This window comes from Cololabis saira, chromosome 15 (assembly GCF_033807715.1).
Source record: "Cololabis saira isolate AMF1-May2022 chromosome 15, fColSai1.1, whole genome shotgun sequence".
Taxonomy (NCBI): Eukaryota; Metazoa; Chordata; class Actinopteri; order Beloniformes; family Belonidae; genus Cololabis; species Cololabis saira.
The window spans coordinates 14,339,087-14,365,112 of NC_084601.1; the positions used below are offsets into that span (position 1 = coordinate 14,339,087).

Here is a 26,026-nt window from a genome sequence, read left to right on the forward strand (position 1 = left end):
ATCTCAGATTAGCACCCAAGGACGTTCTCCCTCCCCTCACAAAATGGATTTGCCCACAAGACGACTAGAAGGAGACAATAAAAAAAGAATTTATAAAACAGCTCGAGCTCCCATGTAAACATTTCTCCCAATCTTCTGGACAGATGTGTAGCCTTATAATTTTATTCTTTGGAAAGATGCAATAAATAAGAGTTTAAATCGTCAGGAGTTGTAATAATGCTTCTCTCTCATGTGGTGTATATAGTCTGAGCAACTGGGCCCCATGTGCTGTTTCATACATTGAAGCAACTGTCATTAAATGTCATGTTTACAAGTCAGCCTGTCTATGTGATTCCCTCAGGGCTAAACAGATGCATCTTCATTTATTAGTTTGCATATATTTTGACTTTAACACATTCATTTTTTTTATCCAGACTTTTGAAATGTTTTAAAGCACTTCACACTTTGAAGATGATGAGTGTTTGTGCCGCTGGGAGTTCTCTTATCTTATTATGTTTAGGATTTTAGGACATCTTTCTTTCTTTCATTTTTTTTAGGCCCCTTTGAGGGTCACAGGGTTCTGCTGGAGCTTAATCCAGCTGTCTCTGGTCAGAGCGTCACATCTGACTGAAATTATTTTCTTCCTGTAGATTATAGTGATCACTTGGATAAGTTCAGAAAGGTGAACACACACAGGTAATCATGTTGTAGAATGCACCCTTCATCTCTTTCCTGTTGAATTTTCTCAGATTTATTGACTGTCCTGTGATATTCAGGTTCAAAACGTACACGTACCATTTTAAAAGCTTATGTTGAAGTTAAGTTTTTTTTTTTTTTTTTTACTTTTTTTTTTTAAACGCTTTCCACCTAATAAGTGTGGTATTTCCCCAAGTGATAAGAAGCCAAACATTGGCCAAGGTTTGAATTTCCCGCAGGGTTTAATATTTAACTCACTGGGTTTTGTTTTGTTTTTTAGCCAGAAAGAGTCACAGCCCGCGCATGCGCACACACACCGCTGCAGTGTAAACAGACATGGCGCTGCGCGACGGGGCTCGGCGGTTAAACTTGCTCTTCACAACCCGTCATTTTTATAAATACACGTCACTTGTTGCCGTCCGATCGGTGTCCGAAAATGCAAGCTCTAAATCTGCAACATCGGGCGCCTCAGAGACCGCGAGTGACCATTCCATCTTCACAGCAGAGCACTTTGCCCTGAAGGAGGCCCTCAGGAAGGTACAGGAACACCGTCCACACAAGCAGGCTCAAGCCTGCAAAACTAGACACTTGCTTACATTAGAATAACTTTTAAGGCGACGTTTAATCATTACGGACAACTTCCCAGTCATGCCGCTTGATGCAAGTTGAGAGAATAGTCCCAGCGTGTGTTGTGTCAAAGTGGGTGAGAGGTCACCAGCTGCAGCTGCAGCTGCAGCTGCAGGTCTGTGCGTCTCCACGAGTTAAGGCTGGTTTATGGTTCCGCGTTACACCGACGCGTAGGGTACGGGGTCGCAGCGCGTCGCCCCGTACCCTACGCACGTATGCTACGCGTCGTTTTAACGCGGAACCATAATTCAGGCTCCACTCGTGAATAATCGCTACACATGCCAAGTTTCATGGTTGAAATCTGCAATTTTCAGGTAGTTTTATGCAGAGGTGTCAAAAGTATTCACATTCATTACTCAGGTAGAAGTATAGATACTAGAGTTTAAAAATACTCCTGTTGAAGTATCAACTCAAGTTTTTTACTCAAGTAAAAGTATAAAAGTACTGGTTTCAAAACTACTTAAAGTATAAAAGTAAAAGTAATGTAAGGGGGGAAAAAGCCATTAAGGACAAAAGCCATTGAAAATGAATGCATCTTATATAATGCAAATATATTAAAGAACCATATATGTTTTGAGCATTAACATGTGTTTCAGAGAGCAGAAGATATGATGACTTTTTTTTAAAGGCCGAAATGAAATAGAGTAACGAGGCTGTTTTTAAAATGTAAGGAGGAAAAAGTAAAGATAATTGCGTGAAAATTTAAGGAGTAAAAGTAAAAAGTCGTCTGAAAAATAATTACTCCAGTGAAGTATAGATAACCAAAATTTGTACTTAAGTAAGGTAACAAAGTATTTGTACTTCGTTACTTGACACCTCTGGTTTTATGACATGCACGGATGAACATGTAAGCTTTGTTTAGGTCATGATTAGAGCACCACAGAGGTCAGCCCATGTGTCATATAAACAAGCACATTTAAGAGAGCAGTAGTTAGTGATGTCTGATATTCTCTGGAGCAGAAGTCCAGACTAAACAGGTCTAGAAATCCTGTAAACTTCCCCAGACATAGATGACCAGTGTGATTGTTTAAATGTAATTCAAAAATACTTTATTTGTCCCCGAAGGGAAATAAATTGTTGCAGTAGTCACGGTAAGAGAAAGTGAGATGCACAGTTTAATTTGTGTTTACTGCAATTTAAGATACAATTGTCTTATTTATCTCAGCCTTATTTATTTATTTGTTTTCTTCCTTTAGTTATTAGTAATCAGTGTGACTCATTTTCACATTACTAGACAGGGAGGCTGCAAAAATAACAAGATGCTTAATAACACAGCAAACAGAAGTGTTGCAGTGAATGGAGGGAAGCTCATTGTCTGACTAAACCTCCATACAGAATACCATTAGGTTGAAAATAAAGCAGCACTGGGAATACTGGGAAGGATGAATATTTGAAAAGGAAATCCAGAACAATAAGTTGGCGATGAATTGATGGGAACTCGAGGCGGGTTGGGTTATTAAAAGAATTCACTGTAGGATAGTGTGTGTGTTTATAAATGGTATACAAATGCGGGTTATAGGAAATCCTTCAGTTGCTGTTCAAGGATAGACACTCTGAGCACCAGTGTTTCCACTACTAAATTTCTCTCAAAGGCATTCGCAGGTATGAAAGCCGGTCAAAGCTGGTATGCATGGCAGGTCAGCAGCCACATTTAATGACCAGCCAAAAAAAGATTTCCCTGACTTTACTGGGAAGCAGCTCGTCATGCGCAGCCTCCCTTGTTCATCCTGAGATTTCCTGCATCGCAACAAAACCATTAGAGGCAGACGGGACTGAGACACGTCTGTCGTATGTTTGCTTTATTCCACCAGAATTTCTTATTTTTATTTGAGTTTTACTTTTATAGCATATGACTGCATCAGTGTCACTCCTCGTCCTTGGATATTATTTTTTTTGGCATTTCAGTGTCCTATCACCTAGGGCTGGGCGATATGGACCAAAAGTCATATCTCGATATTTTCTAGCTAAATGGCGATACTCGATATATATCGATATTTTTTCTGTGCCATAATTGGGGTTTCCCCGAAAGCATTATAGCATAGCATCTCTGTTAGCTTCATTTTTTTCTGAGGCAAACCCTTAAAAAAACAGTCAGTTTTAATACAAAGCCTCGTGCCAAATGTCACACAGGTACCTTTTATTAACAGAGGTCTGCACAATATCAAAATGTATAAAACAAATGAAATAAAAATAAACTGCCTGCATATATAGAATAAAAATGCTTATTGAATAAAATAAAACAAATATCCCTTTCCTGTATAACAATTAAATTAAAATACACTGTGCAATTAATACAATGTAGACAGTAACAGGCAGACTTTTCCACTGAGGTTGACAGTTGTGCAAATAACAAAACATTTGTGCAAATCTCAAATAAAACATTCAAGTCAATTTGTCACAAAATAAGCTATATCAAAATCATAATTCTTTTTTTTTTTTTAATCGATATAAACGATATTGTCTCGTACCATATCACGTTTGAAAATATATCGATATATATTAAAATCTCTATATATCGCCCAGCCCTACTATCACCCTTTTTTTTTTTTTTGCATTCCTAAATGCGCGCTCTGATCATTTATGCTTATTATTTGCGTGCGTGTCTGCCCAGGCGGCTTGGTGTTTAGGCTGGTCGCCTCTTAGTCATAAGGGTCTTGGTTCAACTCCTGAGTGAAACTATAGACAAAAACAAAAATCTGTCTTACCTTTCAATCGTTTTTAAAACAACATGCTTCATCTGAACAAGATGCGTCAAGTGAGGCTGTTTCAACAGTAAACCGGTTTGAATTGATTTTTCATTGGTGTTGATATCCGATCAGTGAATCGTGTCAGTCTTGAACCACGAACCATATTGGGTCGGCTTTCTGTACAACTCTCTCCAGCGCAGAAGGATGAAGTATCTGAGGGAATCTGCCGTTTTCTGGCAGCATAAATGTTATAAGACTGCACAGCATCATATCGTCAGATGACAAGTTATCATGTTCAGCTCGGGAAGAATCAATAAAAATGTCTTCAGTTTGAGGCTGACAAAACCAGGTCTTCAAATACTTTCAAAGTGGATGACTGGAGTTTTTTTTTTAATTTCCTTTAATCATATTAAAATGAAAAATATCTCATTTTCTCACATTTTTTTTTTCTTGTGCTAAAAATGGCCTTGTTAAACAAAAATAAATATCAAATTCAGATTCTTTAGAGACGTACAAAGGCATGCTTTTTACTTTTATTTCAAAATAATTCCCGTCACTGACAGATTACTGGAGCAAAATAAGCCTCGGCTGTTTCTGGACGATTTATCGTGTTGTCTACTTCATTAAAACCTCACAGCGAGGGATAAATAATTAACAAAGTCTTCACAAGGTCTTGAATCACCTCATAATTTCCAGTCATAGTGAATTATAATGAATATAGTTTGTGTTGGACAGAAAAGGTTCGTCTAGTGAGAAGCATCTGCAGAGTCCCGTCATGTCGGAGTCACCGACCCCCAAGAGTGGACACATTTTGAAGTACTCAGTAATGCAGTGTTCCTGACTTTATCTTGCTCGATGGCTGCTCAGTGCTATGAAATCCATCTGGTATGTAAAACACGTAGTGCAAAATAACCTTGTTGAGGACATATGAGATTACTCCCCGGCGACCTTCATGTTTCCCTTTCAGCAGTTTGCCGTCCCTCCCTTTCCCTTCTCAGGATCTGAACTCTGAGCAGGGATTGCAGGTTAAAGGCGATAGATACCATGTTTTCGATTTATTTTATTAGTGCTTGTTCTTCAGTAAGCTTGTAGTTGGGCCCTAACACGGATACCGTCGTCGTCAGCGGTTTGTGTTCTGACAGTAAAAAGGTGATGACATCGTCATGTCATCCAGATGTTTCTCACAAAGTATGTGTTTCTTGGCCCGTTGAGTGATTGGCTGGCTCAGGTCTGCATGTTTTGGCAGGAGTAAGTTACTGCGTATGAACTAAAGAAACCTCTTTTGTACTGTTTTAAAAGATTCAATCAAAGCAACATGACTGGGGTTATAAATGAATTAACATTAATAAAACTGATATTTCAGAGTCAAATAGAGACAGAAATGTTATTACACTTATTCATCAGAAATGATTCTGTTTCTATGGCAGCGCTGTACATCAACGACATCCTGCTGACAAATCCTGCACTGTGAGCCCAAATTATTTAAAGACTGATGACAAAAGTACAGTATGTGAGCTGTAACCAGCATCATCCAGCTCGCAGCCTATTCTCGGCGAAGACGAGCGTCCCAATAGACTGGCCATTCATAAGTGCTCCTCCAGCTGTGAGCCATTTCCAGGTGCTTGAAATGACTCACGGCGCCAAGGTTAACTCGTATCAAAGTCTTCTACAACACCGTGTTGCAACCTTCCCGCACTCATTGCAGACGGTGTCATGACTCAGAAAACCAGGCGCCAGATGGAGCACGCCGCTGCTAGAAGGTGGATTTGAGGAGCGACAAAAGCGCTTGAAGAACGTGACGTAAAATTTGATAAGACTATGAGCTCAATGTACTTGTTAATCCGATATAAATCAGTCGATATATATATATATATAATTCAGATCTGATCCAAGTTAGGCTGAAGTGAGCGTTTTGCTGATGAAAGCCAGTTGACACCACATGTCTCCCGTGTAGTGAAAGTGATTCATTAAGCACAGATACAGACTCACTGTTTTATTCCACTTTCCAAGCATCTGGACTATCTCGCTTTGTTTCTTTTGGCAGCTGCAACCAACTAGATGTATTGGCTGCTGACCTTCAAGGACCTTCAGGATTGTCATTATTATTGGTTTTAGTTTTGAATGCAGATTTTAAGATACTACCTCAGAGGTTAATTGTACCCTGCCAAGAATAAATGGTGTGAGTAACATCCATTAAAAGATGATTGACTAGCAGTGGTGAAGATCAAAAATGTGGACCTCTTGAGTTCATCAGCAGTGCGCACTTCATCCCAGAATCTCCTTCCTCCTGCTGCAGGAACACTAAGACGATATCGCCGCTCTAACCGTATTAATCATGATTGCAGACTCCTACGTAAGGCATTCTTCCAGACTCCTTTCATTGATATTGTTCCTGCTCAGCATAGATTACATTCATATGAGCAGAAATGTAAATCGCACGGCAGGAAGCTTCAAAGCATCAAAGTATTATTTACTTCTGATCGTAATTCCTCCGCTGTAGTAGCACGCTTGTTATTTGTTGTTTTGCATAAAAAGCAAACAACATAAATTGAGCATTTACTCTGCAAATCCTGCAAATTTACTAAGATGTTTGTTTTTTTTTATTTTAAATATGCACACATTTAAACGATGTCATCTTTGTGCTGCAGCTCATCGACCAGGAGATTAACCCGTATGTGGATCAGTGGGAAGCAGAGGGGGCGTTTCCAGCCCACAAAGTCTTCAAGCTGTTGGGAAACGCCGGCTTTCTAGGAGTCAACAAACCAGTTGGTAGGAAAATTAGTGTTATTTACACGTCGTAGATGTTCACTTTCTTTCAGAGACACACTTTCGTGTGAGTCGGTAGCTCTGCAGTGACACCAGCAATCACTATAATTTTGTTTTGTGTTTTTGTTTGGGGGTAAAAGTTGCACATTAAAATTGTTGGATTGGTTTTGAGCACCAGTTTCATTGCTACCTCCGATGAGGAGTAAGCAATGCATGCTGGGATAGGTGCTAAATTCAGTGACCTGAGTAGAAAATGAACAGTTGCGATTTAGTTTTTAAAATCAGCTACAACTCATGAACAATGCTGATTTGATTCTAAAAAACTTTGGTATTTATTTTATTTTACCGTCTTTTGTGAACAAATAAAAAAATGCATTTAGAAATTCAAATGAGCAAAACATGTGACATCTTATTTTTAGTTGAGCATTAAAAGCTGCTCCGGGATCTACAGATGTTTGACTTGCAAAAACAAAAACAAGAAGTAATACATGACACATACAGTGTATTTATGTTTATCCCATAAGATTGTGTAGATTATATGCATTCATTTGAATAAATTAACACTTTTAAGACCAGTAACCTATACAAGCATGAAAATGATCATCTGAAATGTACAAGTTGGGACACTGTTTCTATTTTTAGTTCATAAACTCTCATGAAAAACATGTAGCACGTGTGAGGATTGTAAAACCCTTGGTACGATGTAAAGAAACAGTCCGTCAGCATGGTGTGTTGGTGGATGTCAAAAATAAACAGGGCACCTTAATCGTGCGCCGTTTTACACCGCTTTCTGTTTCAAGAGAGATTTAGCAGATCCATTTTACAACTGAACTCCTACTGCATTCATGTCCCTCAGTTTGACAGATAAACATTACAGTTGTTCACTAATGTTGCCGTGATGACGGGTGCCGTTGTCACAACATCATCCCACAGCAGCTACAGTAGACCCTACTGTCTGAGTCATTGCTGGGGTAGAGGAGGGAACGGGATGATTATACCACAAATACCACTCAGTATTTATGATCGGGATGTGTAGTATTCTGAATATGTGATGAGACCGGTGAGAAATGACACACACAAATGTATGATGCTCCCCCTGCTAAAACGATTTTTAGAAACGGCTGCAGTTCAGGATGTGGTAGATGATGCAGAAAAGAACAAGTACGTGGACAGTGAGAGCTGTGAAGAGAGATTCACCACAAGTCTGCGGGTCAGAGAGGAGGGAGGGCGAGGGAATTAAAATGTGCTGACTACAACGGCATTAAGCATTAGTTGACGAGATTAGAGAGGAGGATCGGCCCAGCTGTAGGCCGCGTGAAGACGCACGATATAATCAGTCAGTGGACGAGTTATCTTGGAGAGATATTTTTCTAGGTTTCTTTAGTAAAAAAAAAACAAAAAGAAAAAACCCAAAAGAAACTGATGGTGTTGTTGATGAACTAATTCATTTATTTATTTAAAAAGATTGACCTCCAGCATAGATTATGCATAAACATTGCTCTGGTTTCACAGACTGTTTGTGTAGAGTCAAGTTTTCTAATAAGAGAAAGGAAAAAAGTAATCTAAAAAGTAAAAAGTAATGGCATCTTCAAACCTAAACAAAGTTTGCAGTTGGAGTAACTATAAGACATTTTGTCTGCCGTGCTGAGTAATAAGAGCAGTCTTAAGGAATGGTGCAGCGATTAATCAATTTGGAGACTTGGATTAAGCAGTGGGAGTCGAGGTTCAGGAGCCCGTTTGATTGGGAAATGATTCATAAACTGGACTGGAAGAAGTGGTCAGCCTTTCTTGGAAAAGGACGCAAACGTATCAGAACATAAAAAAGGAAAAAACATTTCCTACAACTAACAGTAAACATACAGCTCTTTTGATAATGATATGAATCTTTTCAACACAGGACTTTGTTATTGAGAATTAGATAGGTCAGTTGTTTATGTTATGTGGGGAAACGCATACAAGACCCATCTAAAACCAATTTTTATATTACAGAAACAAATAATATGAATAATAAAGAGAAAAGCGTTATAGGATATAGGATATAGTCAGTCAAGCTGCAAACCTTATTGGTCCCATTCAAAGCTCACAACAATCTCCTTCCACGCAGTATCCAGGAGCTGTTCAAAATCCAGGAAAACAAATATGAACTGAGAAATGCCGGTTCGTTCAAAAACCAAAACGCAAGAACAAAGTCAAAAGAACATTGTACTTCAGTAAATGGTGTAAAACTATGGAATTGTTGCGAAAAGGACTTAAGAATGTGTAGTTCGATCCATACCTTCAAAAAACTGTTTAAAATTAAGACTATCAACAGATATAAAAAAATACTGTAATGGGATATATTGTAATGCAATCAAATTCATTGACCATATATTATATGATAGTGTAACAGATGTATTATTGCACTGTGTGTATGTACTGTCTGTGTGCATGAGAGTATGTTTGTGGTTGCTTTCACAGATATTGGTTATATATTGTGGTTCGATATTCTGCAGTTTGTGATCAAGGGCTTTAAAAAGGTTAACGGGGCCTTAAGCGCACCAAGCGAGTCTTGCAGACTTAGAGCCCCGTTTGACATTTGCCAAAATGACGCTCTGAGGCGCTCCGTGGGCGGCGACGACTGTAATACTCGGAAAACGGTGGAACAGACAGAACTAAAACAGGGCTTACACCCGCCCTGTTTTATTTTTTTATTTATTTTTTTTTAAACTGGAACAAATTTAATGTGTCTGTTTACAACATTTCAAGCCATCCAGCGAGTCTCTGTTGGGCTGTCCGTTGACAAAAAAACTCAACTTTTTCCACTCGATTACCTGTCAAAACATGAGAAGAGGAAGTTTTTCTTTGGCGTCCATGTTGTGGGAGAAGACTATGATGACCCCTGGCTCCCTGCCTGTTTTCCTCTGCTCCGAGAGGGAGCTATCTGCGGATTATGCCATAGAGATGGCCGTGTCCCCTGCTTGACATATACAGCCTGCAGCCCTGCACATTTCCTTTTTTTTCCCCCCTTTGACAGTGTATTTGGAAAGTAAATGTTTAAATGCATTCTCAATAGTATTTTACAATTTAAAAATTATACTAACACACTTGTTTCATACAGTAAAGATGATGTATGCACTCACAGTGTTGAAAAATCAGTATAATTACCGGTAGATCTATTTCCATTGCAGAAGTGTGTTTAATCATCAGAAAACTGCAATAAGCTTCTTTCATCATTGTTGCTTCCTACTTGCTATTAAACCCTGTGCTTCAAACGGAGATCCACCCCTTGAAAAACCTGCGATGAGGAACATCTGCCGCTATGAAGAAACATATGTACACGGGCTCGACATTTGGGACAGAGTTCCGTTTGGTTTTTCTCCTGCTTGCTTGTTCAACCAGACAACCCGCTGGCTTGTTTAAAGCGGGGGAAACCTCTGCGCTTCCCTTTCGTTCACATTTACCGCCGCAGGGTTTCCAGGGCTCGGAGACTTATCGTCCAGCAGCTGCACCTGTTTCCTCTTGTTTGCTTGCCCCATAATATTTCCCTCGCTCTGGTGTCCACATTTGTTTGGCCGTCTTTCTTTTTTTTTTTCCTTCCCCCATTTTTGAAAGTCTGCCAAACTGTGACTCTCATTTTTGGATGAAGTGATATTAAAACACTTTACAGATAAATTCAGTCTTGTTTGTTCATCTGTCGGCTCCATATGCACTATTCATTTATTCATGAGAAATCTTTGCACAGGAATATTGTCACATGCTCAGCCTTGTTGCTTCTGACTACATGGACGTTATTGTCCAGACAAAATGTCTAAAAAAGATTAAATGTCAGGTCACATTTGCTTGACCAGTCATGAGGTTGTGATATTTTATTTCGGAGACAACTGTGGACGGAGAAATGATCTTTCCAGGTGTCAGGTTGTGTGTCATGCAAACAGGAACTCATAGTCAGTGATGAGCAGCATTCTGAACGAACTGCAAATTATGTTTGGTTGATTTGGCCAAAATAAAGAGCATGACGGTAATCAAACAGGGAACTAATGAAAGCATGAATCAATGTCACCACGGCCCATGAACGGCTTGACTTTTGCTAGAAGTCAAAGGTGCCAGAAGCTTGACCTGACAATAAAATCAATCCGTTTATCAATCTTTAAACTGATAAACGGATTGATCACAACGGAGCAAACACAATGGATTCAGTTTTACTCGCATTCAACCTGTTCCACTCCAGGGGGACTCTACTGCAGAGAAGCAGATGGGCATTCAAAGTAGGCTGGAGCTTAACAGATTAATAATTAAAGGAAGTTGGGCCGAGTTTAACATCATCCACACACCTGTGATGGGTTCCAGCATGCTTAATGAACCAGGCTTGATTGGCAGATAGATTTGCAGATCGTCTGCATACAGCTTTTTTTTTTCTTCCCTTGTTTATGTAAGCACTTTGAGATTATTCATGAAAAGTGCTCTACAAATAAAATGTATTATTATTATTATTAGACATTATTACCGGATATTATGGACGCTAATGGACAGCAAAAAAAGAACAGGGCCCAAAACCGATCCCTGTGGCATGCCAGATGGCTGAGGTGATGATTCAATTCAATTTTATTTATATAGCATCTCTTACAATAGAAGTTGTCTGTAGGCGCTCTCCAGAGACCCAGAACATAAACCCCCGAGCAATTATTACATAAACAATGGGAGGTAAAAAACTCCCATTGGGGGAGAAAAACCTTGAGCCAGACAGTGACAAGAAAAACTCCCCTTGAGGGGGGAGGAAACCTTGAGCAAGACCTGGATCATAAGGGGGGACCCTCCTGCCGGAGGTCAGCCGGGTACAGCAGGAAAAGAGAGATCAGAAAGAGAGGATGAAGAACAGAGACAGGGGGGGTGGCACAGATGTATTGTCAAGAAGGGAAAGAGAAGGAGAGGAGAGCAAAAGGGGTGTGGGTCCCTGCTCAGTGGATCATGTTGGTGTCAGCGTAGCTGAAATGCACAACAACGTAGAAGGCAGATCAATTGGCAATAGAACATGGCAGCATCAGCCAGCGCTTGACAACATCCACTCTATCAACAGGAAGTCTTATTGCCTTATTAGAGCCTTATATTATTCTCTATTTTATTTAATACACTAAATCAGGCATGTCAAACTCAGTTTGGCTCTGGGGCCGGATCCAGACTTTCTGTTCTCAGGTGGGCCGGAACAGTAAAAGAATGTCAACTCCAAATATTTAGCTTTGTTTTTCAGTACTATGGTTTATCATTCAGCCTACATTTGTAGCCTACCCTACATATTATGAGCATGGATAGCAAGGGATCTTTTCTAATCACAACACATTTATTCAAAACAATGGAAAAAAATTATTTTCATGTTTGGCGGTGAAACTGGTTCATTTTAACAGTTGAGTGAATGCAGTTTTACACCTGAACTAACTCACCAAATTAACAAACTCAAGTGGGAGCTATGAAAAAAATATTTTGCCTTAATTGTCATACTGCTTTGAAATAAATAAAAAAAGACATACAAAATAAAAGTTATAGCATTGCATGGGCAATAAGATTAGACTATATCAGATCAAACTACAGGGCTGGGCCTACTAAAGCTGAAAACTTACTGCACAATATTAATTGTCTTAAATATGAAACCAGATTAATCTTATTTTTAATGATCTGTATTCATGAGTCCAAACACATTTCGTGTCATCACACTTTTTCTCTCTCTCTCTCACTGCATTCCTGCAGTCTACTTGCTGCTGCTGGCTCATGAAACTTGGCATCTTTTTTCCTTCACAAGTGCATCGATATTAGGTGTCAAATCCTGAGTAGCAGCACATTTAACAATGTCACTTAGGTGTTTATTTGTTAACCTTTAGTGCTGCTTTGTTTTATTATTGTTCATTACGGAGCACCTGTTCACAAAGATAAGTAGTCCCAAACATGGATAGAACCTTTGCAGCCATGGCTGTTAATTTGGGGTAACCTGGCTCGAGATATTGATAAAACCTATCCAATCCCACGGACCCAAATGTATCTTTCATAGCGGAATCGCACTGCACGTCAATAAGCTCGAGTTGAATGTCAGCTGGCATATCAGAAGGTTTTACTGTAAATGGAGAGCGAAAAAAATCCAAATTTGTTCTGAAGTTCACTGAATACCTGAAACCTCTGCTCAAACTCTCGCAGCAAATCTGTTATGTTGTCTTTATATTTATCCAAATCATTATCTGGACAGTCCGGTGCCTTCGGGCGCACAGCTGTGAGGCAAGAGCAATGCGCGGTGTCACCGTTGGATAGCTGCGTCTCCCACAGTGACAGTTTCATCTTGAACGCACTTATGCTGTCGTAATATTTGAGTGACAACTCTGTTACGGCCCTGCAATGTAGTGTTAAATGTATTCAAGTGTTACGTAATATCAACCATAAACGCAAGATCCTGCACCCATTCCTTGCATTTAAGTTCCTTTACTAGGCGTCCCTTCTTCTCCATGAAATGTCCAATTTCCCCTCGTACGTAGCTCAAAGAAGCGCTTGACTACTGCACCTCTGCTTAACCACCGCACATCAGTGTGGTATGGTAGGCCAGCATCAATGTCATTATCACTGAGAAATGTGTCAAACTGACGGTTATTAAGCCAGCGCGCTCTGATGAAATTGACAGTGCTCACAACCACATGGTCCATTTGCAGTGTTTTGCAACATACGCCTCCTGATACAAAATACAGTGAAATACCCAAAACTCTTGTCCTCCATTTGCAGTCTGTACTTTGTCACGGAATTTTGTGGCAACGCCTGCCTTTCTTCCGACCATTGATGGTGCACCGTCAGTAGCCAGGCTCACGGCACGGGACCAGTCCGCTCCCACCTTGTCCAGCGCTCCAACGAGAGAGCTGAAAATGTCATGCGCTGCTGTGGTGTCATTCATGGGAACCAATTCAAGCAGCTCCTCGGTGATGGTCAAAGTTTCATCAACACCTCTAAGAGGTGGAAGCTAGAGACTCGCTTCTTTTTTTGACATACTCAGAAATGTATGCCGGGCCGGATTAAATCATCCAACGGGCCGGGTCCGGCCCGTGGGCCGTATGTTTGACATGCCGGCACTAAATCCTACAGTTGATTTAAGTCATTCTTGAATTAAGTTAAGCAAATTGCTGTACCCTATTGTATCCTGAGGGAAAAAGAAAATTGCTCCACCACACAAGTGTTTGCAGGGGTTTGGACAAATGTGGATTATAAACGGCTTTTTGACATACAGCTGGATGGATGGATGGTAATTCCAGTGTTGAACTCCCGAGTTTGCTTCTCCTCATGTTGTTTTCACGTTTGGATTTGAAGTCCAAGTCTAAATACAGCTCAAGATAAATGTGAGAAGAAAGTACCCCACCAAAAACTAGCATTTGTGTGTTCCGTATGTTTGTGTAAAAATGGATCGGTTCATAGGTCGCAAAAGAGATTTTCTTTAATGAGGATGACTGATGGTGAAGGATGCATGCTCGACTGCATAACTCTAAAAAGGAGGCACTGTTTTTATTAAACGTCTCCACTTTCTGAGTGGAGAAATACACAGGTCTGATATGCTTCGAAAAGTGAATGATATGAGCCCGAGATTGCAGTGACTACACATACAATACAACGTGCTGCTGATTTCCCAGCAGCCCCTTATCCACATAATCACAGAAAAAATTAAGGAAACATCCTGTGCCGACAGATCACAATATTGTGTGTGTGTTTGTGTGTGTGTGTGTGTGCACGTGTGTTCATACATCTGTGGAGTGGAGATTGTATCACAGAGATAAAAGAAATAATTAAAATCCGACAGGATGACTGGTTCAGTGATTGGCATGTGACTTGAAAGCAGCCTCCTCTTTTAACGTAGCGCTGAAGCTCCACATCAGTTATGAGATTCCTCAGAAAAAAGAACAAACAAAAGAAATGTGGAGAGAATAACACAAGAGCTAACTTGCAGACTTGAACTGTGCTTTTTTTTTTCTTGCGTGCAGAGTACGGAGGCCTGGGCCTCGACTTCAGCTACAGCGCGGCCGTGGCGGAGGAGCTGGGCTCCATCCGCTGCGGAGGCATCCCCATGGCCATCGGGGTGCAGAGCGACATGGCCACTCCAGCACTGGCCAGGTACGGACCCGGCAAATTTCTCTAACTATTTGTCTAACGATCCCCCCCCCACCGCTGCCTCTGTCTCTTCTGAACCATCTCTAGAGACTCTCAGGAAAAAGCTGAAGTACATATTAATTCAAACATTCTTTTGATTTCAGACGCTTTGGCTGTCAAACCAATTAGCCTGGAGACATGTATCACATTTATTTATAGATATAATCACTGAAAACTAAACCGAATGTAAGCCTTTCATCTATCCTCTTCTTACATCAATCGTTTTTTTGAATCTCTTTATTTTACTTTATTTGCTGTAACAGCAGACCCCGGTGACCCTGCAAAGGATTAAACAGCTGTAGTAAAAGGATGGATGTTGTAACAGCAAGTTTCCTCTTCCATTTGATGTAAATTTAAAGTTGCAAACTTCTACAAAATCCTTGGGCTTAGTGTTGAAAACTACTTCTAACTGCAGAAGTAGGTTGTTTTTTTGTTTTGTAGATAGCACCGGAGCCAAAAAGGCTGCAGAGAAGATAAGCAGATGCAGAAATCTGCAAAAGAGTAAAAGGAAAGTTCAGCACCATCAGCTCTGCACAGATGTGAGGCCACTCTGCCAACACTGCCCTTAAAGATTATGAAGTGACTTACTCTGGTGTGCACTTCTTTAAAAACTAAAGACGGAGAAAAGGAAAATCCTCCCATCGTTTTAGCATTAATTTCACATTTGACATGGTGGGTGGGCTAAATGATTATAACTGGTAACCGTTTCACCCACGGTGGGCCTTGTCGTGTGGAGTCCTTCTGCTAAAGTGCTGACGACACAAGACAGAATTCAGTGAAATAGACATTTGGGGCAGTTTGAGTCTCAGGAGCTTAATTAGGAGATGTACAATCGCCTTCAACAAGGTTTAAGTACAAAGCAAGCTGCACAATAGGGGGGACGCCCCCCCCTCTCTGTCCCACTGGAAATGGAATTGCCTCAAACATGGCAGCCTTGTAACGGCGGCTGTGTACTGCACATTGTTATTTAGGCATTTGCCTGACATTTGACTAATCCTGCATCCTCGTGGGACTTTACAGTGTCATACTGTTCTCAGTATTTTATTCTGTTTGTTTTAGTTGACCACATTTTGGTATGCTTGTCCCTGTTCGTGCAGGTTTGGCTCAGATGAGCTGAAGAAAGAGTTCCTCGTTCCCACCATCATGGGAGATAAAGTGGCCTGTCTCGGAGTCTCGGAGGTCGGAGCTGGCTCTGATGTCTCCAGTACGTCTTTTCCTAAACAATTCAAAGATGATTTGTTTTCCTATAATTCCCGTTTTTTTGCTGAAATGTCACTTTTAGGGGGGAGCGTGTTTGTTTAGCATCATTTGATCGTCACATCATTCTGGGTCTCCTGCTTTACTTCTACCGTATTAATGTATTACTTGTAGTTAGGGCTGGGCGATATGGACCAAAAGTCATATCTCGATATTTTCTAGCTAAATGGCGATACTCGATATATATCTCAATATTTTTTCTGTGCCTTAATTGGGGTTTCCCCCAAAGCATTATAGCATAGCATCTCTGTTAGCTTCATTTTTTTCTGAGGCAAACCCTTAAAAAAACAGTCAGTTTTAATACAAAGCCTCGTGCCAAATGTCACACAGGTACCTTTATTAACAGAGGTCTGCACAATATCAAAATGTATAAAACAAATGAAATAAAAATAAACTGCCTGCATATATAGAATAAAAGTGCTTCTTGAATAAAATAAAACAAATATCCCTTTCCTGCATAACAATTAAATTAAAATACACTGTACAAGTAATACAATGTAGACAGTAACAGGCAGACTTTTCCACTGAGGTTGACAGTTGTGCAAATAACAAAACAGTTGTGCAAATCTCAAATAAAACATTCAAGTCAATTTGTCACAAAATAAGCTATATCAAAATCATTAAAAAAAAAAAAGTAAAAAAAAATAAATAAATTTAAATCGATATAAACAATATTGTCTCGTACCATATCGTGTTTGAAAATATATCGATATATATTAAAATCTCGATATATCGCCCAGCCCTACTTGTAGTTGTTCGCATTTGAATCAAGGAGATTCATATCAAAGATTTTATTTCTTTTAAACTCTTCTTTGCTACTGATATTTAGTTCTGGGAACTGGCCAGAAGCGTATTGCTTCACCAATTTATATTCTGAAAGATCTTGTCTTTGCAACTCTACACTGCGATCCAGGTATCATAACCAAGGCGGTAAGAAAAGGAGATGAATATGTCATAAACGGAGGAAAAATGTGGACCACCAACGGAACCCAGGCAGACTGGATGTGTCTCCTGGCCAACACCAGCGACGGGCCTCCACACAGGAACAAATCCCTCATCTGTTTGCCCATGAAACTGCCCGGTAGGACCACTGAGTAAATGGATAACTGTAATAAATGTACGAAGACGTTCATCCTGTTTCATGTTTTTCTGATAACAGGAGTGCACATTGCCCGTAAGATTGATAAAATGGGCATGTGGTCATCGGACACAGCTGAGGTGTTTTTCGATGACGTCCGTGTTCCCTGTAAGAACCTCATCGGCCAGGAAGGCATGGGCTTCACCTATCAGATGCTTCAGTTCCAGGAAGAGAGGCTCTGGGCAGTGGCCAATGGTGAGTGAAGTGTACTTTTTGTAATCTTAAACACTCCCTCCCCCCAACCAGTATCCAGTCAGTAGATACGATCTGATGACTGATTTTCATTTTTCAAATTTAATTGTAAGATGTTTTTTCTGTGATGTCATCTTCCCTTCCGGTATTTTAGTTATTTCAGTTAAACTCCCCAAATCTGGGAGTTCAAGTCACAAAGTTTAAGTAAATAATATTTCGTTTAATCAGCTGTTTATCTTTGGTTTTGTGTAACAACTGCAGCCACATGAGAAAATGAGTCACTGTCTCTTTAAATTTTAAAGGGTAACTGTATCAGAACATAAACTGTTTTAAAATGTTAACATTTATCATAACTTGTGTCTTTATTGAACACATCTACTACGCTTTTATTGTACTAAAGGAAAAAGTAAGTGAACCCTTGGAGTTAATAGCTTGTTCAGCTTCTTTGGGCCCTCTCAGTAGCTCTGGATCCGACCTGCAGAACGCTCAAGCAGGAATCTTTTTATCTATCCTCTTTACACATCTGCTTCAGTGCAGATGCAGCTGTTCATACAACACACCGTATGTCTGACATTTTTTGAGGTCATTCCACAGCTTGTCTGTGGGGTTTAGGTCTGGGCCCTGAGCGGGCCGCTCCAAATGGTGGATTTACTGTGATCAATCGATCATCGGCAGGTTCGAGTGTCTATAGAAGCTGAAGCTTTCACAACCTGCAGGTCTGCAGTGTTTTGTTGTTTTGGTAACAAGAGAAAAAAAAAACGTCAGAAAAGTAATTGACCACCAGTCAAGGTTAGTCAAGGCAAACAGTTTGGAAGTGAGATTTGTTCACATGTGGAAAACATTCGAGCCAGCAGGTTGAGCCCGTCATACTCATAGTACCAGATTTCTATAAATCTGCCTTCATTACCGGCAGAAATCATTCAAACACAACGGACCCCAAACAAGCGCTGGAACACGTGTAAAAGTCAGTCTTAACACAAGAAACGTCATGAACTACAGACACATGTGACCAGTGGCACTGCAACCACAACAAAAACAACCACTGCTGCTTCTGTTTTTTGTCTTATTTTTTCTTAATTAAACAGTGACACTGATATGATATAATACACAGTGAACCGAGTGTATAGTTGACTTAATTATAAGACCCCAACCCTGGTAAGTCGACCCAGGTAGCAGATCAGTGTTTTGGCATTCATCCAAGATGTGGACAGAGACCTCACATCACTTGTCTTTATCTTTTTTTTTTTTCTTTCATCCTGCCAGTCTTGACCACAATGGACATCGTCATTCAGGAGACCATCCAGTACACCCGACAGAGGAAGATCTTCAAGCAGCCCGTCCTTCACCACCAGGCCGTTCACTTCCGGCTGGCTGAGCTTCAGACGGAGGTGGAGCTGCTCCGCTCACTCCTCTACCGAGCCATCGGTAGGGTCACGCCATGCACATGAAAATGTTAACTTTCTCTCTTAACATCCCCGAAGTTTATTCTGAGCATTTAGACTCAGAATTAACAGGCTGAGAAAAAAGATAGCTTTTAAATGTGATTTCCATATCTTGTAGCACCGCTCGGGGAGTATGTTTTTAACTTTGCTAATAACATTTAATTTTGAACTAAGCTGATGATTGTCTGTTCTCCCGAGTGAGATAACCGTGCCAAAAACCCAAGGTTAGTGCGATTAGAGCAGGGGTCGGCAACCCGCGGCTCTAGAGCCGCATGCGGCTCTTTAGCGCTGCCCTAGTGGCTCCCTGGAGCTTTTTCAAAAATGTTTGACCTTTTTTTTCCTTTTTTTCTGTTTTTTCCTTTTTTTTTCTCTTTTTTTTTCCTTTTTTCCTTTTTCTTCCTTTTTTCCCTTTTTCTCTTTTTTCTTCCTTTTTTCTTTCCTTTTTAATCTCGAAATTTCGACTTTTTTTCGACATTTCGACTTTTTTCTCAAGATTGTACTTCAACATTAATCTTGACATTTCGACTTTTTTTTCGAAATTTCGACTTTTTTCTCGACATTTCAACTTTTTTCTGGAAGTGCATTATGAAAAAAAAATCTTCCCCCAGTTATAACTAATATAGATACATGCAGCATGTGTTGCCTTCATTCTAAGGCTTACCGGTATAAAAGACTTTTTTTGCGGCTCCAGACATATTTGTTTTTGGTGTTTTTGGTCCAATTCGGCTCTTTCAACATTTTGGGTTGCCGACCCCTGGATTAGAGGAAGGTGTCTTGCACCAACTTAGGCTCCTCTCATTTGCTTTTTTGAGCCCCTTTCTCTTTCCTACTCTTTTTTCTGCCCTCCTGCCCATGACTCAAAACTGCAGTCTGCAGGCCTTTAAGAGCAGTGCATCCATTTTTAAAATGCTCCTCAAGGACAGAGGAGTGAGGAGAGGAAGTTTGGATGTCAGCAAGGATGCACAGGTGTATCCTGTACTGAGGTGTGACAGGCACGACATGTTTAATAAAAAGTAAATATACTGATTGTTGTAAACACTGTTAATGTTTGAGGAGGATTATAAAAGTCAGCTGGAGGCTTTAACCATCCAGCAGACAGATGATGCAGCTGCCACACCTCGTATTCAATCAACGCTTGTTTAAAATGACAACGGAGGCAAAACTGTCTCATTTTGTTAAAACGCCTGCTGCCTCGACTCTCGTCTCTCGCCTCCTTTTTCAGGTGAGAAACCAAAGTGGAAGAAGGGAATAGAGGACGTATTTGCACAAAGAAGCAAACACTGAGGCTGTCTAAATTTAGAGTAGATCCGTGGCAAGAAAACATGTTCAGGGTATTTTTGAAATTATCATTTGAATTTGGATTTTGTGCCAAATACGCCATTCGGAGGAGAGAAAAAAGACTTCCAGAAGATTCCCTTTTTAGTTTTGACCATTTTTCTTTTTGGGCTGGGTGGGGAGGGGGTAAATTGAATACATTCATATTATAGCTAGACTCAGTTCAAGTCCAGTTTGTCCATAAATCAAAGCGGTTGCTTGTCACAGGTAGATAAGCTCGCAGCCAGTTGCACAAACGCAGTGAATCCGGACATATAATGTTGCTCTCGGGTATATCTCTCCAGCATTGATCAACCGCAACTGAAAAAAGCTTGAATGGTGGGAAAAACGGTGAAAGGCCGCTTGCCGGCGGACACTCTGAAGCTGAAGCATGGTTTTATTATCATCCTCATTCACACTCTCACCTGCTTTTGTCTATAATTCAGTTTGTTTTTTCTTTCCCTGCAGGACTGTACATTAAAGGGAATGATGTCACCATGATGGCGTCCATGGCCAAGTTAAAGGCGGGGCGCCTGGCTAGAGAACTTAGCGATGCCTGTCTCCAGTACTGGGGAGGAATGGGCTTCACCAGTGAAGTGCTGGTTAGCAGGTTTTACAGGTGAGACGAGAGGTTTCTCTCGAAGGCTTCACTTATAAATATACTTTTTGAAATGTAAAATAAAGTGTATCGCAACAGATGGGATTAGAAGAGATTCGAACCAGTCACGTGGGGCCATTTGTGCAGACTGTGATCTTCTGCACTCCTCTAGTCTCATCCAAAAAACACCACATATAATCTAACCAGAAAGCCCTCATTAACATCCTTTTATAGTTTTAGCTGAAAGTCATGCCGCTTTAAGGCTGCAGTGTTTCCATGACGACACATTAACCTCTTCAAATGCAAGAGTTGGATTTGTGCTTGTGATTATTTTCTACTTGGAAGTTTGGGTCCCAGTGTTTTTTAATTATTTTTGCACTGTGCTGACATCTAGTGATGCAGTAAATAATGACATAACAGCAGCATTGATCAGATGCAGCTTCTTTTCAGATGGTTGATCATTTTTCTAAGCTTTTTTCGTTTGTTTTTTTGGTGGCAGGGATTCCAGATTAATCTCCATTGGTGGAGGAGCTGATGAAGTCATGCTGGGAATCATCTGCAAGTACATGGACATCCTACCCAAGAGCTAATGTTATTGCAGGCCTTTAGCTACGACTGCCAATCTGACCTTAGTAACCAAGCAGAGTTAAAAGTCTGTCACCAAAGTGCAATTTTTGTGTTTTAACATTTTGCTGTTAGATAAACGCACTTTGCACTTAACTCATTTCAGAAGTTGAGTTTGTTTTTCTGTCAATTAGTCTGAATTGTAATAATTCTAGCCCATCTAATGGTTGTAAATGGAAAACACATGGGTCAATTCTGATCATAAAGTTTTATTTACATTAATAACATTTTTACAAAGATTAAACAATATACTGGGCTAATGTTTGCACTTGAGTTGGTGCGTGTGCATCGAGAAGAAAAAAACAGTCAGTCATGACATTGAAATGAACCTAACAAATGTACATTTTAGTGATTTGTAAATTTCTAACAATTCAATAATGAAATTGAATAAAGCCATATTTTACCACTTAAGTAACTTGTCTAATTTTTGATGCTGATGATTTTTAATGCAGTTTACAGAAATTACATCTATTTTAAACCCAAAGAAGTAGAAAATGAATGACCGCTTGTTTTCTTTTTCTGGACAGTGACTGAAACAGACAACACTACTACCTTGGAGGACACGATATTTCAGAGTGAATAACTGGGGCTTAGTTAACTATGAAAGAGGAGCTCAGCATTAGAAAAGGTGTGTGCATAAAAGTCATTTAGGACATATAATTATTATGTTCTCCACGCAGTTAAGTCCCGTCTCAGTTTTTCCATTCTGAGTTACAAAATATAGAAATTACTTCAGGCGTTTCAAAGTGCTTGGGGGTCGAGAGCTCAAAATGTCCTGGATCCATGGCCCCTTGGACTATGTCACAACTTTAATACATCTTTTTAGGTGTTTTGGTGTTGTTCACAGTTAACTGCCTTGTTATCCATTTTTAGGAGTTTGGCTCTGCCAAACAAACCAGGTCGAGCCCAGCGATGTGTCCCTTCGTTGCACAGAATCCTGCCTATAGCCGCTCAGTCCTGAACACAAACGCCCTGGACTGTGTGCTCATATCTTTATAAAACTTGAAATACTTACAATGTACTGAACAATAAACTAAAAGTTCACAGGACAGGAGGGAAAAAAAAGGAAAATAATGACAGTGGGATCTTTCTCCATTGTTCATTAAATCTAGCATGTTCTCTGTATTTCAGGCGATCCGTTCATAAAGCAAATACAAACACTGATGCTGCTTCAGGTATTTAAACTGAATACAGGATGTTTTCGCATATCATCTTAGACCTTTCCATCTCACTTTACCAGTTTTACTTATTCAGATTACAATAAACACAATTTTTTCTGGATCATTTTTCTACTCAAATTGGTATCATTGTGGGTAAAACTTCAGAGACTTGAGCACATAAAGCCAAGTCATTTAATAAAAATTGCCTGTCTTTCTTGATCATCCTCACTTCCTGAAGATGTGGAACTAGAGGGGCCACCTCCAAAACGCTGTTCTCATCACCTCAACTTGAGGAACCAATACAGGACAAAAAAGACAAACAAGCAGAAGAGCAGCATGTAGCACAGGAGTTTGGTCTGACTGCCTCTGGACAGCCGCTTGACTCTGCCGATGGTGGCTCCGAGCAGTCCGCCCGTCGAGTCAAAGTCTGTGTCCTGCAGTGGAGAAAATGGAATTAGAAAGGCCAGCTGGCAGACCCCTGGAAATACTTAAACAGTTGCAATGGTACATTTGCAGTAGAATATGTAATATATACACTCGGCCCTCCGAAAAAAGACATTTTTAAAGAGAGATACAGTATAAGAAGATATCCAGAGATATTATGCATCTGAATGAAGCAGACTAAAAGTACCATAAGGTGGAGGCTCTGATGGAAAAAGCCTGGTCTCCCTTTGACAGAAACCTTGTTCTAGGGACAGGTAAATGGGCACTATCTGTGGACCTCAGTGATCATGAGGACACACCAGGTCAACAGGTCTGAGATGCAAGTAAGGGCGAGGCCATAATGCTTTAAATGTGATTAGTAAGATTTTGAAATCAATGCAAACTAACAGGAATCTAGTGAAGGGACACAAGTAAATGAGAGATGTGCTAATACTTTTCAAAACCAGTAATAAGTCCTTCTATTGCTTTTTGAATTATTTGGAGGGAACCCTGACCGTTGCCAGAGTACAATTACAGTTTTTCACAATTGTTTAAACACATTTATTGGAACATCAGACACAATGTGCACAACCTGAAACTCATGTTTCAGGTGGCTGAACCAATCCTGCTGAACTCCAAGCACATTTACTGCTCTAGACTCAAATTCCCATTCCATACCACACATTTCTCACAACACTACACACAATTCCCAATATCCTGCACACTCTTCCTGAATTCCCTCTCTTGCTGTTCACACAGAACACACAGTCAATCACATTTCTAAACTCCAAAGGCTGTGCAATATGCAATCAGCAATATGCCATAAAAGGGACACAGGTGAGCTCCTGGTTTGTTTGGAGAACATGTGGCGATGTCACTGCTGAGGCCAGGGAGAACATCGCCTGCGACGTGGATGAGGTCCTGTGGCCAGGCAGGGATGAAAGGCAGGATACAGCCTAATACTTTTGTTTTGTTTCTATTTTCTGTCAAGTTTTCATCCACAGCTTGCTGTGATGTCCAGTGGACTGCACATTTTGAGTCCAAATACTGTAAAATATTATTTGTTGTTACAGTAAAGAATTATGTGTTGTTTTCTATTTGAGTAGCCTATACATATGAATACTATATGGTGATATATTCCATCCAACAGCTGAAGGTGTAACACTGAGACATTCATATAGTGTTTTCCATTCATACTATAGTGTCTTCCATTCTGCACATCAGTGTTCAGTGGGTGCTTAGAAATGTCTACTCAAATGATGTATGTGTTTGGCATTTGAGAAGGAAATACCATTTAGTGAAGAGTTAACACTGTTTTGAAGGTAGAGTGTGCTTTTGCAAGAGAAGTGTAGGATTTTGCATTTTGTGTGTGAGTTTTGTAATTTGTGTTTAGAGTTTTGAGAAAGTGAGGTAGTCTATCAGGAAATGTGTGAAATGAGTACTGTAATTACAGTAGTCAAGGTGAGAGTAAACAATTCAGGATTTCATGTCTGGGAGACAAGTTATGAGATTTGCAAGACTGCTGGGATCTGTGTGTTTTATTGACAAGTACAGCTGAGTGTCATCAAAAACATAAAAATAGGAATTTACATTATGGTCATGAATATGGTCTAGAGCAGTGTCTCCCAACCTGGGGTCCGGGCCCCCCCTGAGGGGGTGTCAGAGATCTCTGGGGGGGGCGCGAAACTTTGTCTGCTTTGAAATTATGCAGTTGAAAAAATTATATTAGCGAATGAGTCATTCATAAGACATTGTTAGGAATAATTTATGAATGTCTTGAATATTTTTTGTGTTTTTTATACACTGGTGACAAACACAGGAAATGATTTCATTCCTTATTATTATTATTATATCATTACTCAACATTTAATCTACTCCAACAGGTTGTTAAAGGAAAAATGTTAAAAAGCGTTGGTCTCATATTAAAAGAGACATTTTTCAGAAATATTTTTATGTCCTTTTGTGTGTATTTTATACATTGGAGAAAAACAAAGCCATATGTATACAGAGTAAACCAAAGAGAAATGTATAAAAAACATAATTAATGTTCATTTTTTCAATTAAAGACTATTTTGGTGCTAGTACGTATACGGGTCGGGGGGCCTGGCTGGTCTTAGACACAAGTAGGGGGGAAACATGGAAAAAAGGTTGAGGACCACTGATTTAGAGGAAGCATTTAAATAGTAAACAAAGGGGGGCAAGTAGTGAAGCCTGCACTACACAAACTACTGAGCCACAGGAGGCAAAATGAAAGCAAAAGAAAGAAAGTGACACTCACCATATCCTCTAAAATTTTGTTTTGGTATTTGACTTCAGTTCCAATGTCAATGGACAGCTGTGAATATCAAATAACAAATTATATGCAATGTATGAAAAGAAACTCCTAAATATATTATAGAAATACAGTCATGAGAATGAATGAACAGCTTTAATTACATATCAGACATCTCTACAACCCAAAACACAGACAACTCAGACAATGTTAGAACTTTAATATGCATCTTCTGGCAACAAATCCAGTAGATTTTAATAGTTACTTACACTTTTCAAGGCGTTAACTTTAGCTTTCAGTCCTTCCTGTAGGTGCTCGTTTTCCTCTTCATAAACGCTGTATCCACTCGCTACATAATTTCCAGGCCCTCCTTCACCTGTACAGACCGAAAGTGACAGTTAATGAGCTTCTCTCCTCAAATTTGTTGTCCTGTTACGTTTGAAATCAAACCCAGAAGAGTTGTATTGATCTGATCCTGTTATCCACACGCGTGCTAACAACACAGCTAACAGCCTGTAAAGGCTCGCCAGGGACTTATAAATCACACTTTAAGTGAGTTTTCTTACCTAAACCGGCGCGCCTCATCTTGACCCACTGAAGATGTTATCGTAAATGTATTCGTGTTGAGAAAGAAAGCAATAAAACCCGGAGATTGGAGGAATAGTTGTCTTAACTGTGGACGCAACAAACGCCACGACATCATACGGCGGCC

At 40.0% G+C, this 26,026-nt stretch overlaps 2 protein-coding genes across 2 annotated transcripts; one reads left to right on the plus strand and one right to left on the minus strand.

The window, feature by feature from the left end:
- Positions 1–985: 985 nt before the first annotated feature.
- On the plus strand, positions 986–21,870 carry zgc:85777 (uncharacterized protein LOC405871 homolog). The gene is made up of 9 exons (XM_061742674.1): positions 986–1,212; positions 6,638–6,758; positions 14,729–14,858; positions 15,992–16,098; positions 17,065–17,232; positions 17,311–17,484; positions 18,745–18,906; positions 20,706–20,856; positions 21,335–21,870. The coding sequence occupies exons 1-9, from the start codon at positions 1,012–1,014 to the stop codon at positions 21,423–21,425; spliced, it is 1,305 nt and encodes a 434-aa protein (XP_061598658.1). The 5' UTR covers positions 986–1,011; the 3' UTR covers positions 21,426–21,870.
- On the minus strand, positions 21,653–26,026 carry bet1 (Bet1 golgi vesicular membrane trafficking protein). Its single transcript, XM_061742675.1, has 4 exons — positions 25,881–26,026; positions 25,584–25,690; positions 25,321–25,377; positions 21,653–23,053 (listed from the first exon to the last, which is right to left on the minus strand). Exons 1-4 carry the CDS (start codon positions 25,897–25,899, stop codon positions 22,898–22,900), a joined length of 339 nt encoding a protein of 112 aa, XP_061598659.1. The 5' UTR covers positions 25,900–26,026; the 3' UTR covers positions 21,653–22,897.